The sequence below is a fragment of the Rhinolophus sinicus genome, chromosome 5 (assembly GCF_057876585.1).
Source record: "Rhinolophus sinicus isolate RSI-liver-muscle chromosome 5, RSI-T2T, whole genome shotgun sequence".
Taxonomy (NCBI): Eukaryota; Metazoa; Chordata; class Mammalia; order Chiroptera; family Rhinolophidae; genus Rhinolophus; species Rhinolophus sinicus.
This window is the reverse complement of record NC_142505.1, coordinates 29,899,110-29,915,933: the sequence shown is the minus strand read 5'-3', so window position 1 is coordinate 29,915,933 and position 16,824 is coordinate 29,899,110. Positions and strand designations below refer to the sequence as shown.

At 42.3% G+C, this 16,824-nt stretch overlaps 1 protein-coding gene across 1 annotated transcript in view; it reads right to left on the bottom strand.

Moving 5' to 3' along the window:
* The window catches only part of RFTN1 (raftlin, lipid raft linker 1), a 186,821-nt gene that overhangs the window by 85,798 nt on the left and 84,199 nt on the right, over positions 1–16,824 (bottom strand). The window contains exon 4 of the mRNA XM_019726003.3: positions 4,540–4,648. Coding sequence (XP_019581562.3) covers positions 4,540–4,648 — 109 coding nt within the window. The remainder of the gene's footprint in view (positions 1–4,539; positions 4,649–16,824) is intronic.

Sequence of the window (16,824 nt, the reverse complement as noted above, 5' to 3'; positions counted from 1 at the left end):
CAGACAGGGTGGGTTCAAATCCTAGTTGTGCCTTTCACAGGTGCAACTTTGGGCAAAGTGCATAGCTTCTCTGTGCCTCAGTTTATTCACCTGTAAAATGGGGATAAGTCTTTCAGAGGGGGTGAGATGAGGGTGAAGAATACAGTGCATGTAAAGCCCTTTAGCACAGGGTTGCCTGGCACACAGAAGGAATCCCATGTGGAGTAAAATCCCATTTAAAACTCAAATAAACCTATAGATACTTAAATATGGGGCCAGCAGCATTAATACAGCCAGAGGAATTTTTTTTTTTAATGATTTTCTATATTCCTGACTCAGGGTAATTCCTGCCCCTGGAGTCTAGGGCTCCAAGCCGCCTTCGTCTTTGTTGTCAACCCTGGTTTGAGTAGGGCTCTGTTTCATGTAATCCAAAGAACCCTGGCCAGAACAGGCTTCCTCCTCCCTTTGTTCGTCTTACACTCCAGGCAAGCAGGACTTGACTCTTTTTCTGCCTTGACCCTTCTTCCCATGTTCCTGTCCACACCAGGAATAGTACTGGCCACCTCGCCCCTCCCTCTCTACAAGTGTCCATCTCTCACTTTTCAGAGCCCTCATTCTAGGCATCTCTCCAAAACCTTCCCCTGGCCACCTGGATACAGAACCGTCCCGCTCTGCCCAAGTCCCGTTACTGCCCACTGGTGCCTCCGCATCGAAGGACAGACCCAGGCTCCATCATTTAGCCATCCCAGCCCCTGGGCACAGTCCTCGTCTCGTCTGAGCCGAGCTTCCTCCTGTCTAGAAGGGAGCCACTGCTGCCACTGTGGTCTCTTAAATGGAATTATTGTGAAGCACAAACCAGGAACCCTGTGCAAAGACTGAAAACTTTAAAGTGCTTTCTAAACATATAAGCACTTTCCCAAGATGCTCTGAAGAATGTAAAGTAATTTGAAGATGAAAATGTAGGCTCTTCATTCTATATTACTTTGTCTCCTTTACAATCCTCTGGGAACTCTGAAGAATAGGAAATCCCAAGGGGTCCCCACAAATCCAGCAGGCACGTAAGACAGGCTTTGGAAGTACCAGGAAGGCTGAACCTTCGTCAGGAACAGAGGTGGCACTGTCGCTTTCCCACAGCCTCACAACTCTCCGTCCCTCGAGCATTTGGTTCTAAGACTTGGAAAACACTCCAAGTCTGCCTATAAATCAGAATTTTAAATGTGCTGTGGTCCATAATAAATAATTTACATAAAGGACCAGTTGGATGGAGCATAGCAGGATACAAGAGGGAAAAACAAAATCCAGTAGCCCAGATTTAATTTGACCAGCCAAAGTGTGCAGAGAAATCATTACACCACATTGAAAGGAATAGAGAATCTTTATACATCTCCCTTCGTCCTCTGTGAAAAATCATGATGGAGAGGGGCGGTAAATTATGGCATCTTCAACTAATTTTACATGACACAATACAAACGACTTTATTTTTCCTAATTGTGAAAAATAATGAAATCGCCTTACCCTCCTTCTATCCATGTTCTCTATCCAAAGGTTCTAATTTACAACATTTGGTGGAAAAGTAATACTGGGACATTGTTCTTAAGAAAAAAAATTCTAATCACTGTGAGTTCAATTCTAATATGCAGAGAAGAATATAAGCTTATCCTGCATGATGTTACAATGACAAAATGAGTTAATTACCATCTCATCCAAAGACAGATCTACTTGTCATAGGAACAGGAGCCATTATTTCACACAAAATAATGACCCAGATTAAAAGTAATGACTGCAAGCTGTAGCCGCCAGCGACACAGTTTCATCTTGGCCTAAGTGAATGGCAATTAACAAGTGTCACCACTCTATAGATATGTAGGGACCAAGCTATTCACTGAAAAAACACAAATGGATTTTAGTATATTGCTTCCCAGGAAGCTTCGGGGGTCTTCTACCTGTGTGATGACAGAAAAATTTACACATGTGTAAAATTCTGCCATCAACTGGAATAGCTGTTGACCCTACAGAGGGGCATTCGGCTCCCTCCCGCTCTTAGCTCACAGAGGTGGTGTTTTCTCCAGAAATCCTGTCCAACAATAGAAAAGAGGAGCAGAGGGAAGGGGGCCCAGTCCCATCAATGTGTTCATCTTTTTCTGGTTGTCATGGCCACTAGCCTAGAAATTAAGCCAGAGCCAGCACTGAGAGGCAGGAATGCTGGATACGTCCAGGTCCAGCCCTCAGCCATGACAGTGCAGGGGCAAATGGCAGGGTAGCCTCAGCACACCTGGGTTCCCCAAGGCAGGAAACTGGACTTCCATCCTGCTGAGCATGACCATGAACCACCTCTCTATGGAGATGAACAGAGGCAAGAGATTCTGGGGTACACATTTTGGGACAAATGCCGGGTCAGAAATCTCAGGGCTGCCCTAGTGTGCAAGTTGTCTTGTCTGTGTGGACCCAATAATTTTTATTGGAAAACCAGGGGTACGGCAGGTGCAGGTGGGCTTTAAAGAAAGTGTACAATTTTTAAAATGTTAAAAACAGAATTCTTATACACGCACAGTGAGCAGGTATCAATGACTGATGTAACCAATTATTGAACAAACCATCAGATACGGAGGTACACACTCACACCCCCCCTCACACATAATCAGTCGGGGGGGAAATGGGATAAGAGTAAAAGTTAAATACAAAACTGGCTTGTGCTTCAGGGCATACAAACCATAACTTTGGGGTTATCTCCTCTGCTGGACAGATGTCCATCAACACTTCGGACATGACAGACACACAGTCTCTGAGTGCTCACCCATCAGGTTGCTGTCTCCTTAAGAACTGACATGGGTGTGAGGCAATGGGTCAGCCACACGATGACCAGGTTTGGTTAAGACAAAAGCACCAAACCATATGTTTCTTAAAACAGCATATTTGATAGTTCGGCCAGAGCCTATGCCCTCATCTTACCCTCAAATATGCCAAGCATCCGAGTCTTAATCATAAAACCATCTCAAAAACTATGTTTTCCCCGGTACTCAGATCATGGGTTAAATTCCACCTCGAGGATGTCCCTTCACAGGTTTATTAGAACATTTTATTTGCAGTAATCCAGAGAAGATGGCCCTATTTATACAGACATCTATATAAGTTATACAAACAATCGTGCTCGCAGGCTTATGCATGTCTAAACAAAAATTGCCATTTCCCCATTTCTTAAGTAACGATCTGAGTTTTACCAGAGTAGAAAGAGTCTCCAGTGTCCTAATAAAATTACCAGAAATTCTGACCTAAGAGATCATCTGATTCCTAGTCTCCAGTCTTGGCCCCCACCATACACGAGTGGTTATTCCCAGGGCCTTGTGAAGCTTGAACACTCAATAAATGTTGAAGGGAAGGAGGCAGGAAGAGAACAACAACAACGACAACAAAAGAATCAGTAGGTGTTTAAAGGGACGATCTAATTGTTTGACTCTGTTGCAAGATTTTTCTCCACAGCCCCCCACTGTCTGTACATCTGCGTCCTGGCCCCTTCTCCCACACTTCGCGCTCCCTTTTCTCCTCAGCTCCTCTGGTCTTTCGATTCCCCTCACTCCCCAACCTGCCCCAGCCCAGACTCGTTACCACACAACACCTTCTCATCCTTTCAGTCTCAGCTTGAGGCCCCTCCCGGATACCCAGAACACACCATGTCACTCGCGCCTCAGCCCCCTGCTTCCCTCCTGGGAATGCCCATCACACTCCTTCAGGATTTACCTGCCTGTGCTGAGGATAAGAGCGCAGAGACCATTCCTATTTTGTTTTCTGTATCCTGTCACCTAGGACTATTTTGGCCCAATGGTGACCACCCACATATTCATTAATGAATTCACTAGGTGACTCCCTGGATCTTAAATCATTATCACCTCTACAGGGTAGGGAATTGTCAATTCTTGTGGAAGACGAGGTAAGGGAGAACAAGATAAGCATCAAGTAATGAATTCAGGCCTCATTTGGGCAAGGGCATTCCTTCTGCAGTAAATGTCATCATATTGAAACTCTTGTGGCTGCTGCAATTAGGCGGCAAGCCTCGCATCGCATGAAGAGGAGTTCAAAACCAGACACATTTCTGGGCAGAGAACCAATCCTGTGCAACTAGGCAACTTTCCTTGGTATAGTCACAAGCTAGTGGCCACAGGACTCTGCTATGTCCCACACTAAGAAAGGTGGGTAATTCGTGGCAATGAAGACCCACAGGATGAGTAGAAGGTAGGCTCTGGAAGGTTCACACCACCTTAAGGATTTGAGAGGGAAGGTGGCAGTGGGTCTGCAGGCCTGTCAGCTATTAACGTCACTCCAGCCTTAAAAGACAAGCTCCAAGATCCCACTAGCCACCTTGTTCCAGACTCAACTTCAGCCTGAGTAACGTGTGGGAGGGGGCTGCATCTCGGTGGGGTTGCTCAAAGGCCCGGGTCAGAGGAGACCCTAGCTCCAGCCCAGCCCAGGGAGTGTGGCTGACCTGCCCTAAGCCAGCCCCTTGCCTGTTCTCTCAGGGGAGTGCTCTGCCAATCTGTTCAATTATATCCTGACTGCAGGGCTCACCTTCTTAATGAACTCTGGGATGATTTTTTTGTCTGTCAGGTGAACTAAGGAGGAACAGCAGTCTAATTCCAAGGTGTAGCCTTCGTTGTGAAGATCAGTTTTCTGAGATCTGAAGAGAGAGGAAAACACACAAAGATTAAGATTTTGCACAATATAAAAAAAGTGTAGGTATTTAATAAAACCCCAAATTATTTCCTGAAAGTAAAGGCCAAAAGGCACTGTTGAAAAATAATTTACAGTAAACAACTCAAGTAATAGGAAGAGATCTACATCATGGAAAGACCTCCCAGACATATCATCAAGTAAAACACATCATTCTAGAATGACGGGTTTAGCACAAGATGGCCTACACACACACACACACACACACACACACACACACACACACACTCCAGTAATATATATTTCCCATTGGTTTATATCTTCCAAGGCACAGACAAAGAACTAGTAAGACACACATCAAACGAATAACAACATTTACCTCTGGCGGATGAAGAGGGTCTATATGGGTGCTGGGATTAGGGGAGGTAGTGGTGATCCAAAGTGATTTGAGCACTATCGCTACTTTTTTTCACTTTTTCTGAAGCGAATATAGTCATCGCTTAGAAAGTTTAAAAACAATACTTAAAAGACTTTTAAAGGGTTCAGTGTCTACAGAGGGAAATCTGGCAGTTTCTATCAAAATTAAAGATGCATTAAAAAAAAAAAAAGACTATCAGGCAACTAACACAGAAATTCTGGGAGAAGCGTGGGTGCCTGAGGTAAACACCTTTCGTCCTCCGGTCAGTGCAGAGGTGTCCAGCATGCCCCGCCGTCTCCCCACACCGGTGGTGGGGCTGCGTCTTCATCCCCACCATATAGACATGCCCGTGATACACCACTGTGCACACTCAGGAAAACCAGAGGCAAGTGGTCCCTAGGACATTCCAACACTTCAGTCATTCCTTTGAGGGGCTCCTGGGTGACACTAACTTGGGACTTAGGAACTCCTGGAAGCCACATGGGAGCCAAAAATTGAAGGTGATTCCTTGGCCCGGGCAGGGGTAAGCAAAAGGAAGTGGAATTGTAGTGAAGGGGTGACAGAACACATTCTCCCTTCATGGGGAGCGGCACTTAGACACCAAGGCCCAGGCTCCGTCCAGGGCTCACACCACATGCACAGCCACTCTCTACTGGCGGAGCAAGGCCACTTATGAGGAGGGACCCCTGCCAGCCCCAGTGAGAGCAGGTGTGGCCAGAAAACTCTTACAGTGGGCACTTCCACACTGAACTCCTGAGACACGTATATCCCACCAAAAAAAGAAAAGAAAAGAAAAAAGAAACAGTTTCTGAATGCGTATTTGCTATGATACTTTTAAAATGATTTCTAAAATAGCATTCAAATCAATTTATGCTACCATTAATGATCTGGGCATGATTTACATGAAATCCAAAAGTGAAAATATTAAAGATGATTTGGTGTTCCCTAGGTGTGCAACTGTGATTGGGTAAGCAAATATCAACAGCGTATTTTGATTTTGATTTTTCCTTCTAACATATCCTTTCAGGAGTAGGGACTAAGGCACATACTTTTGAAATGCAAAAGAACAAACTCATTCCAAACTGGTCAAACTGGGATAAACTAACTCCAAAAGAATAAACTAATTCTGCACCCCAGCCTTCTTGCCTTAAAACTTCATCAGAGACTAGATTCATGCTTTCATTCCCCACCACCCCCTCCGACATTCTCTCCCCCCCCCTTCCCAACAAAACACATACTAAGAGGAACTAAAGCAGAAGACTTTTGAAAGAGAAGACTTGGTCACGACATACTGTCATATGTTTTGTGTGGGGTCTCAAAGAACAGAGACAGACGTGGGAGGAGAAGCGTTCTAAGATGTGACACCCCAGTTGCTCCACCACACTGAAGACTAATATCAGGCTCTACGAGGTCATTTATAAATACCCACCGAGATTTTAAATGATGGAGTTGAAAAACAGTCATCATTTAAAGTAAGTCAACACTGTAGTTACTCAGTAAAACACCCATGAAATGAATGCAGGGAAGAAGAGTGTCTTTAAGCAACTCACAGTCCAGATTGGTAAGGCCTCGTCTTTAGTACAGGATCTAATAACTACCACCTCTGGTGCTGAAACAAGCAATTCTATAAGAAGAAAGGCAGCTCTGGTTCATTTCGACAGATAATTAACTCAGTTACATCGGAACTGAAAGAAGTACAAAAGATCAACAAATATCAGCATTATTACAAATTTTCTAGATGAAACATGAAAAAAATCCCATCTCTGCACATGGTGTCTTGGAAAAGCAAATCCAATACATATTGGTGGAACTGATGAGCAATACTAATAAGACTCCCTTTGCCTTAGGAATTACCTCTGCAATTTGAAACACAAGGATTGTAACACTGAAGAATGGTTGCAGGGGGAGGAGGCAGCAAAAACCCCTGAATCCTCTGAGGACAGATGCTGGCTGCCCAAGCCTGGAAGTCACAGCACTCTTTGAGGGAGCTGGCCAGAGCTGGGTCACACAGAAGTCACACAGAAACTCTTTCCCTGCCACTAACCTAGTGAAACACAGCGTCAAATCCACCAGCAGAGGTTGCCTGTAGGGCTACCAGAGGGAGTTTCTGGGCCCCTCAGCATTGGGGGGGGGGGGGTAAACATGGTTGTTGTGCCTCACCCCAGTGATGCCCACCTCCTGGCATTCATGCCTTTGTAGTCCCTCCCCTTGAGTGAGGGCAGGACCGGTGACTTGCTTCCAATCAACAGAACGTGGCAAAGGGGATAGGATGTCACTTTCGTGATTGTGTTATGCTATAAGATTCTGTCTTAACAGACTGGAGCTAGAGATTTCCCTTGCTGACTCTGAAGAGGTAAGCTGCCATGCTGTGTGAGGGCATGTGGCAAGGAATTGTGGGCAACCCCTGGCCAACAGTCAGCAAGAAACAGGAACCTCAGTATTACAACTGCAAGGAAATGAATTCTGCCAAAAACCTGAGGGAGGACAGAGGCAGATCTTTCCCCAGTCGAGCCTCTGATGAGATCGCAGGCCCAGCCAACACCTATAATGCAGCCTGATGCCACCTGAAGCAGAGAATCCAGATAAGTGACAGAAACTCTGAGATAACAAATGTATGTTGTTTTGAGCCACTAAGTTTATGATAAGTTATTCCAGAGCATAGAAAACTAATAGCCGTTGCTGAGGAGGACGACGTGACAGCTTCATATTCATAACAGGCCACTCCCTGGTGGCCAGGTGCAGGCCCAGGCTCATAAGATCCAATCAGACACCTGAGAGCTGCCGCTGACTGGCAATGAGTGTTCTACACCCTGAGGGCAAGGAACACCCTGGCCCAGAGAAGCAGACATCCTCTAGGAAGTGGCTCCAGGGACTGTGACCTGGCCATCTGAGGGATCACAACACGAGGGAACAGATAGTCTGCAGGCAATTAAGTTCTTAAGGAAGAAGCAGTAAGCCGAAATGCTCAGCTGAGCAGGCATTCACCACCGTCCTGTGGTGGGAGGGAAACACCAATTATGTTTCCTCAAAGTCTCTGTCCTTGTGTCATCCTGGAAATAAAACATGGAAAACTACCAAACTTCTCCTGGCCTGAAGCCCAGATGGCTTCCACTTCTGAAAAGGACAGGGAGCTCTGGGTTTAAACCAGGATAAGGAGGGACACACAATGCATTTCTGGAGATGTAGGATTAACTACCAGTCAAAGGCTCTCTTACCGGGCATTAACACCAAATACTCCGAGACGAAGGGCAGGCACTCTGAGAAACATAGTGACATATGCTTCCCATCTCCCTCCTGCCTCCACTCCACAATTTCCTCTAGATTTATTAGTTTGAGGCTCCAGGTTCCATAGCTAACTAGAGGTGGGTCAGTTACCAGCTGTGTGTCTTTGGACAATTCATTTAAACTTCCTGTGCCTTAGTTTTTTTTACTGTTAAATGGGGCTATTATGAGTAGCTATGTCTTAACATCACTGTAAGGATAAATAAGACAAAAGCCTGTAACGCACTTCACACAGGGCACGACATGAGATCAGGGCTCAACACATATTAGCTGTGGCTAATCTATACTGTCATCTGTAACTGCCTTCTTTACCTTCCCAGCACACTTTCTTCACAGTTCATAATTATTCACTCAATAAATATTGACCACACTGCTATTATATACCAGACACTAAGCTTTGGCATATATCTACAGACAGAAGAGACAAAATCTCTGCCCTCATGGAACTTACAATCTAGTGGAGGCACATTCACGAGTATATAACAGACTGTTTCCAATGGTGGCAAGCAAAAAAGGAAAACAAACAAACAGAGCAAGTAAGAAGAATCAGGAGCTGGGAGGGGAAGCTTCAGTTTTAATGAGAAAGGTCAGGGTAGCCTCACTGAGAAGGTGACATTTGGAATAAAGATCTATTGGAGGTGAGGGAGTTGGCCATGCTGATATCCAGGACAAGAGCTTCCAGTCGGAGGGAAGAGCTACTGCACAGGCCTGAACCTGAGGCCTTGTGGTTGGAGCTCAGCGAACAAAGGACAGAGAGGAGGAAGAGGAGACAAGTCAGAGAGCCACTGGGGAGCTCAATACTGCACACCTTGCAGGCCACAATAAAGATAGTGGCTTTTACTCAGAATGACAAGGGAAGCCCTTGGAAGGTGTTGAACAAAGAAGTTACATGATCTGATTTACTTTAAAAGGAGCCCTCTGGCAGGAGGGAGGCAGTGAAGAGACTAACTCAGTGCTGCAGGCCAGCGATGATGGCAGCTCAAAGTGGGTTGGTGGCAGCGTAGCAGTGGTGGGGAGTGCGGGATTCTGGATGTATTTGCAAAGTAAAACCTTCAAGACTTCCTTATAGACAGGTTGTAGGGTGTGAAAAGAAGAAAGCAGATGAAGACAACTCTAAGGGTTTCTGCCTCAGCAGCTGGGGGAATGGATGATGTTGCCACAGCCATGGTGGGGAAGGGTGAGCGTGGCACAGGCTTGGGAGGAAGATGAAGAATTCAATTTCAGATGTGCTCAACTTGACATACGGAGCAGACATCCAAATAGAGATGTCTGGTAGACACTTTACTATATAGTTGAATCCATACTTTAGGAGATGGGTCTGGAGATGTAAATTTGGGAGCCATCAGCTTCCAGATGGTATTTAAAGCATGAGACTAGATGAGATCTCAATGAACACAGAGAGAGAATAGTCAACGACTGAGCTTTGGGACCTTGAAAAGGTTGGGGAGAAAAGAGGGAAAAGCAGCAAAGGAAACAAAGAAGGAGCAATCTGGGAGGAAGGAGGAAAACCAAGAGAACATTCTGTCCCGGAAGTCAAATCGAGAGAGCATGTCAAAGAGGAGGGTATAAGCCACCCTGTCAATTGCTTCAGTTAACAGCTTACTAATCTTTAATTTATTTATCCTTTTGCAATCCCAAGAGGGAAATTGGATTTAACTCACCCTATAGAAACAGGTATGAAGAAACCTGCTTACATTTAATGTATTATCTTGTTAAATGGGCTGATTGTCAACTAAATCTGTGGATCTGGGTTCAGAAAATAGTTTGGCTCCTTGAAAAAAAAATCATCTTCATGCTGCTAGGTTATAGCTCAGAAACAGGCTGGGGAAAAATTAACTAAAAAGAACTCTGACCCATCTCACACCTTGGGGCCCTCACTTGTACATGGCATTGGAGAGTTGAGAAGGGTTTACTTCCAGCCATTCCAAAGGAAGAGGGAATAAAAGTATATTATTGAGCAGAGATGCAATGTCCTGAAAGCCAAGAATGAGTAAGACAAATGAACTCAAATTTTTAGAGTGCAGCAATGTAGTGTTAACAAGGTACAAAAACATAGTGGTCCTGACTGCTTAGGACACTGGAGAAGCAGCTGAGACATCACAGCCCAGCTAAATTTTAAGAAGCCATCATAACATGACAGTTAATGCAGTGTGGTAGCCTGTTTTGCATCCCGGAATTGAAAGAGAACATTAATAGAACAACTGATGAAATGCAATAAAATCCAATATTTGGTTAATAGTAATGGACCAATGTCAATTTCTTAGTTCTGACAAATGCACCACGGCAATGTAAAATATTAATGATGGGGGAAACTCAGGGAAGGGTATATGGAAATTCTCTGTAATTTCTTTGTTAAATCTAAAATTATCCCCAAATGGAATCTATTTTAAAAAAAGAAAGAAGGAAAGCCATCATATACTTTGGGGGATTTGTGTGTTTGTTTTGATTCTATAACATTTATTGTCCAAGTCAGTGTTTCTAGCCCTAAACTACACCTACACCCTTTCCTAACTATACTTCTCATATGAGCCCTTTCAAATCACATGAGTGCAATGACTGAAATAACTGGGTCTGGGGGAGAAAAGAATACTCTTTGATTGTGCCCCAGTTTTAGGCACTGGAACAATCTAGCAAGCAAACCTTGGGCTCTGTGAATCCGACAGGATTTCCCCATGAGGCAGGCATTCTCAGTCCCGGCTGTGTTCAATCTTAGGATCACGTGGGGAGCTCTCACAATTTCTGATTTAATTGGTATAAGTACGGCCCAAGCAAAGGGACTTTGAAAACGCCCAGGTGATTCTAACGTCCAATCAGGGTGGAGAACCACTGCCCAGGCAGGGTATGCTGTAACTGCCACTCTGCTTTTCTTTGGGAGATAACTGAACAAGTCATAGAAAAGAGAAAACATAGAAAGAATGACTTGTAGATACCAGTATGCAGACTCCTCTACCTGCAGAAGAAGATAAACCTCCAAGAAAAAGCACCAGAGATAAAGGAAATATAAGAGACCGCTATCTATGCCTCTTTTGGTCAGAAAAACTCGAACGTACTTCCAACTTATTTTCATTTTTTGACTGTGGTAAAATATACATACGGTTTACTGTTTTAACCACTTCTAAGTGTGTAATTCAGTGTCATTAAGTAGATTCACACTGTTGTGCAACCATCACCATTATCCATTTCCAGAACTTTTTCATCCTCCCAACAGTCCCTGTTTCTTTGACACCTCATAAATAGGACTTGGGCCAAAAATGAATGTGAACAAGTAGAAAATTTAAATTTGTCAAACAAACACATAAAAACAGATTTAGATACTGAACATCTGTGCACAAAGCTTTCCTAAGCTTAGGGTACGAACGCAAAGAACCCAAGTGCAAAAGGACCTCAGATGTCACACAAGTGTCCACAGGTGCCAGAGTTGTTTAAGACCATAATAAAGACCCCCGATTCTGTGGTACACTGACCTGATGACTCATACTCGAACATCAACTGTAAAAAAAACTGTGTGCAAACTCAGAAACACCCGGAGAGCCTCACCCATCACAACCATCACGCCTGCCAAGAGTTGTACGGTCATTCTCCAGGCAGCCAGTAAGAAGATCAGACCAAGACAAACAATGAGTGAAAGAGGATTGGTTTTTTCCTCCACCAACTATTTTTATTTATTTATTTTTTTATATTCATGTTTTTCAGTTACAGTTGACATACAATATATATTTTATATTAGTTTCAGGTATACAGCATAGTGGTTAGACATTTATATAATTTATGCAGTGATTCCCCAGGTTAGTCTAGAACCCATCTGGCACTATATGTATGTACTTGTTGCAACATTACTGACTGTACTCTCCATGCTGTACTTTACACCCCCGTGACTATTCTGTAACTATGTATTTGTATTTCTTAATCTCTTCACCTTTTCCACCCAGCTCCCCAACCCCGCTTCCCCTCTGCCAACCATCCGTTTGTTCTCTGTATCTATGAGTCTGTTTCTCTTTTGCTTATTCGTTTATTTTGTTAAGAGGGTATTTTTTGACCAAAAACACATAATCTAGACACTTTGTTCTCAATAAAAGATACAGGAATGGTCTTCATATGCACCAAGAAATACGCTCTCTCCTATTTTTCATCAAACACAGAGTCCTGTCAGGTGCCCCGTCCCATCCCCATTTCTGAGAGCAGTGGGGCTTCAGAAAAACTTGTCTCCACCACGAGAGAAGTCAGAGTGCAGGCGTGATATTAAATGGCAAGTGCCATATAACGAAGGTAGGGGGGCGACAATGGCAGCAGTGAGAACCATGGGGAACTGGGCAGTTTATATAGCAGCCATTACTAGGAGTTCCAGGCCACGGTTGCCAAATCTAGTTTTTTAAGAAAGAAGTCAACTTTTGTGTTTTCAGGTCAGCCACAACTGTCAAATTTTGGCTCCAAGGAATGTTGAATGTTATGTAGGCCACCATATTTGGGATTGAATTTGACCTCTGAGCCACCAGTCTCTAGCCTCTGGGTTATACACACAAAGCTCCAGTGTGAGCCACAGAAGGCTGGATGCCAGGGAAAAGATAAAAGTGAACAGATTATCTAATTCTGTCATAATCAGAATAACTAACCCATAAACCCAACCCAGATATTTCATTCCTTGTAATTACTCAGCAGATTCTTTTTCTCAGTGCTCTCACGATCCAACCAGACCATGGCCAGTACATTTATTTACAAGCCTCTGTCTGCAGTTACAGTGGCTGGGACATAACCATTTACTAAGCTAAGAACATGCTTGTGATGCTTACGAGTGCTTCAATACTTGAAATTACCACAGGCAAAAGGGTTAATCCTCAAATTATTCTGACAAAATGCCAAGGAGCAAATTGAATACCCATTTTGGTCTCATGGCAGATCTGAAATCAGGCTACTAAACAACAAATGCCTGTTGAAAAACTATTATAAACTGTGCTTTTTAAATAATAAGCACATGAATAAAAACATCATAACACTATTTTAAAATAATAAGCATGTAACAGATCTCACTTCAACTCATAAATCCCTTAGATAGCTTCAAAGACTATGAGTTTAAACCTCTTCTTTTTCCCAGGACACTAAACATAGCTTGAGCGTGAGTTATGAAAAGAAAGGACAGAGAATGTGCAGTTCATCAATAAGGCTATTTTTGTTTCATTTAGGAATAATCAGAAAGAAATAGTAACAAACATAAACTTAGATTACTAGGCACTTCTCCAACTAGAAAAAAATATTACTAAATTACAGAAGCAAATTTTCTATCTCTGGGAAAACAGGAAGAAATTTTAAGATTATTTTCCCCAAGGCAACACCAAGCTCAAGTAGAATGATCAGAATGGCTTTTTTTTTTTTTAATGAGTAGTAGAGACGGAAATTAGCTACAGATCCGAAAAAGATTTGTCAATAAAAGAAAGAAAAAAAAAGGCTTTTTCTAGTTTCATTAGCCTATTTAAAACGAATGACATTAAAAATATCTATTTATTTATTCATCTATTTATCACCTCTTGACCACTGACCATATACAAGCAAGGCATAGAGTCAGATCCTGCCCTTAAGAAACTTGTAGTCTAAGAAAGATAAACTATATAGAAACAAAAGTGCTATGAGAATTCAGTTATTTCCATTGTCTGGAGTCAGGGACATTTTTAAAAAGTAAGGAGCATGTAAGCTGAGTCTTTGAAGCTGCATGGAAATTAGTGGTGGATAAAATGGATACAATAGATGCAATGGACAAAAGGACATTCCGGGCCCCAAGAAAAGGAATTACTGAGGACCTAGATGTAAAAAACCACGAGTTATATGATGTAATTAATAAACAGGTCAGTTCGGTAGAAGACACGTGAAGGTGAAGGTTGCTTTATAGTTCAGCTGCATCAGGAAACATGCGCCTAATGAGTGTATGGAAGAATCTGCTGTTAGTATGAATCTGAGATCGAGGCTCTGCAGTAGCTGGAGCAGAGAAGTTAAGAAATGAAGCTGGAAAGAAAAGATGGGTGCATGTCGCTACAGGATGGTACTGGACTTCATTTTGAGGTAAAGGAGAGTCACGGACTGTCTTAGATAAAAGAAGATTAACTAAAGTACGGATTTTAGGAAAATTAAGCAAACAACATTGTGTATGATGTAGGAAGAGGGGAAGATTTCAGGAGAACAGAAACAGAGAGCTGAGCTAAAATTTTTGTAGAGGGAGTGGATGGATGGGAGAGAGATTGTAGGTATTTATTGTCTCTTCAGTTGGTGGTGGTTGGAGCTGGGGAGTGCTGCTTAGCTGCTTCTCAAAGATGCTCTCAGGACAGTGTAGAAAATAATTCAGGTAATTTTTTTTGACCTTCTCTTTGCAAAATGAACCAAATTAAGAAAGGAAAGGAAAAGGAAAGGAAAAATAAAAGAAAAGAAAAATGAGGCTGCTGGTGTCAAAAGTTTCCCCTAATAGCGAAGCGTAAGAAATGCTTGAGGAAAAAATAGACAAGTAAACAAATCCTGGTGAGTCTTCAAATAAAGCACCCAACTACAGAGTCCATCTGGGGAGTTCTGAAGTAGAACTTCATTCTACTGAATGAAGTAGAACCCTTTCTCATTCACTAATAGACATTCATAATTTCTGTTGATAAGGGTTTGGTATCACCGGGAACATTCTGGAAATGATGGGGGGAGATGTGTAAATGATACCCTAACCACACACTCTCTTAGGGAGCTGTGCACTGCCACGTGGACATCTAACTATGTAACTCTTATTTATTTTAGAGAAATCTTGCCACATCCTGTCTCTCTACTTACAGTTAGGGCTGGCTCCCTGTGATAAACCATCAGAGATTGCACAACAAAAGTTCACCATTAACCTTAAAAGGCAAGAGGAAAACAAACTGACAAGCTTTACCCCAGTGGTCCCTGTATAATGTACCTGTGAAAGGATTTCAATCCCCACCAACTTGAACTACAGAAACGAGAACAACCACAAAGTACAGGATTTGGGGCAGATTCTTACTTTCTCCAGAATCCTGTAAGGCTCCTCATTTATTTTGAAAGACATGGAAAGGACTGATATTAGTATTAGTGCATACATAATATTTCAGCACAAACATAACACTGAATAAAAACCGGTCTGCCTGATATTTTCTGGTTCAGAAAAGTCACATTATCTGCAAACAAAAATAACCGTAAGCGTTCCACCCATGAACACGCTTCATAAGACTCTCTCATGGGCCAGGGCCAGTTGAGTCACAGGAAGTCTCTTTTCTATCTACATTGAATGCACATGCTCTAATTAAAGTTTGCTTATCGTTTCCTTCTTTTCTAGATCTTCCAACCTACACCCTCTGAGTCAGATGATGGAAATATTCTGTATCTGCTCTGCTCAATACAGTAACCACTACCTACAGGTTGCTACCAAGCACCTAAAATGTGGCTAGTGCAACGGAGCAACTGATTTACATTTTATTTAATTTTAATTTAAATTGCTAATGTGGATAGTGGTTACCTAATAGAAAAGCACAACTTCGCTCTACTTTCAAACTTTATATTAATGGCATTACCCTCAATCTGCAATTACTTCACAGAAGAAATTTTAAACCATTTGTATGCTTCATGAGGGTTAATTTAGTTAAAACTACAAAAAATAATCCACAAATCCACTTCACTAAATTCTTGATTGAAAGTGTTCTTCTGAATAATCCTGTAAAAACTATTTATAGTGTCAGATGGGTACTAGACTTATTGGGAGGATCACTTCATAAGTTATATAAATGTCTAACCACTATATTATGTACCTGAAACTAATACAAAACAATATCCAATGTCAACTATAATTAAACAAATAGTCATGGGATATAAAGTACAGCATAGAGAAATGGTCAATAATATTGTCATAACTATGTACAGTGTGAGATAGGTAATAGACTTATTGGGGTTATCACTTTGTGAGGTATATAAATGTCTAATTACTATGTTGTTTTATACATCTAAAACTAACAAAAAAAAACGTATTCCTTTGAACCCAGACTCTCTCGGGACCCATCCTGCTCCACACAGACAGGTGACCTCTACATCTGCATCCAACCAGGGCACCACCTTCAAACTGAATGTTAAGCATCAGTAATCTATCATTTCCTTCCTAATTTTTCAACATACATAAATACACATAGAAACCTCAGTTCTCCTTCAGCATGCGTATGTCTACCCTTTTGAGTAACAACTGGTCTAGACAGTACATAGAATTTTCAGAAGGAGCACAAAGATCTAAAATAAAACTTGACTTCCAACAATAATATTGAATTCTATATTCTTGAAAACACCTAGTAGAAATTCATCTCAAATTACTATGTAAATAAATTACAAATTCCAACAGGGTTTACTGGGAACCAAAGAAAATCACTTTAGACTTTATATAAAAAAAAATCAATGTGCAAAAGTTGCCAAGATCCTGAAAAAGAAGAATAGTGCCCTACTAGATATTAATATACACTACAAAT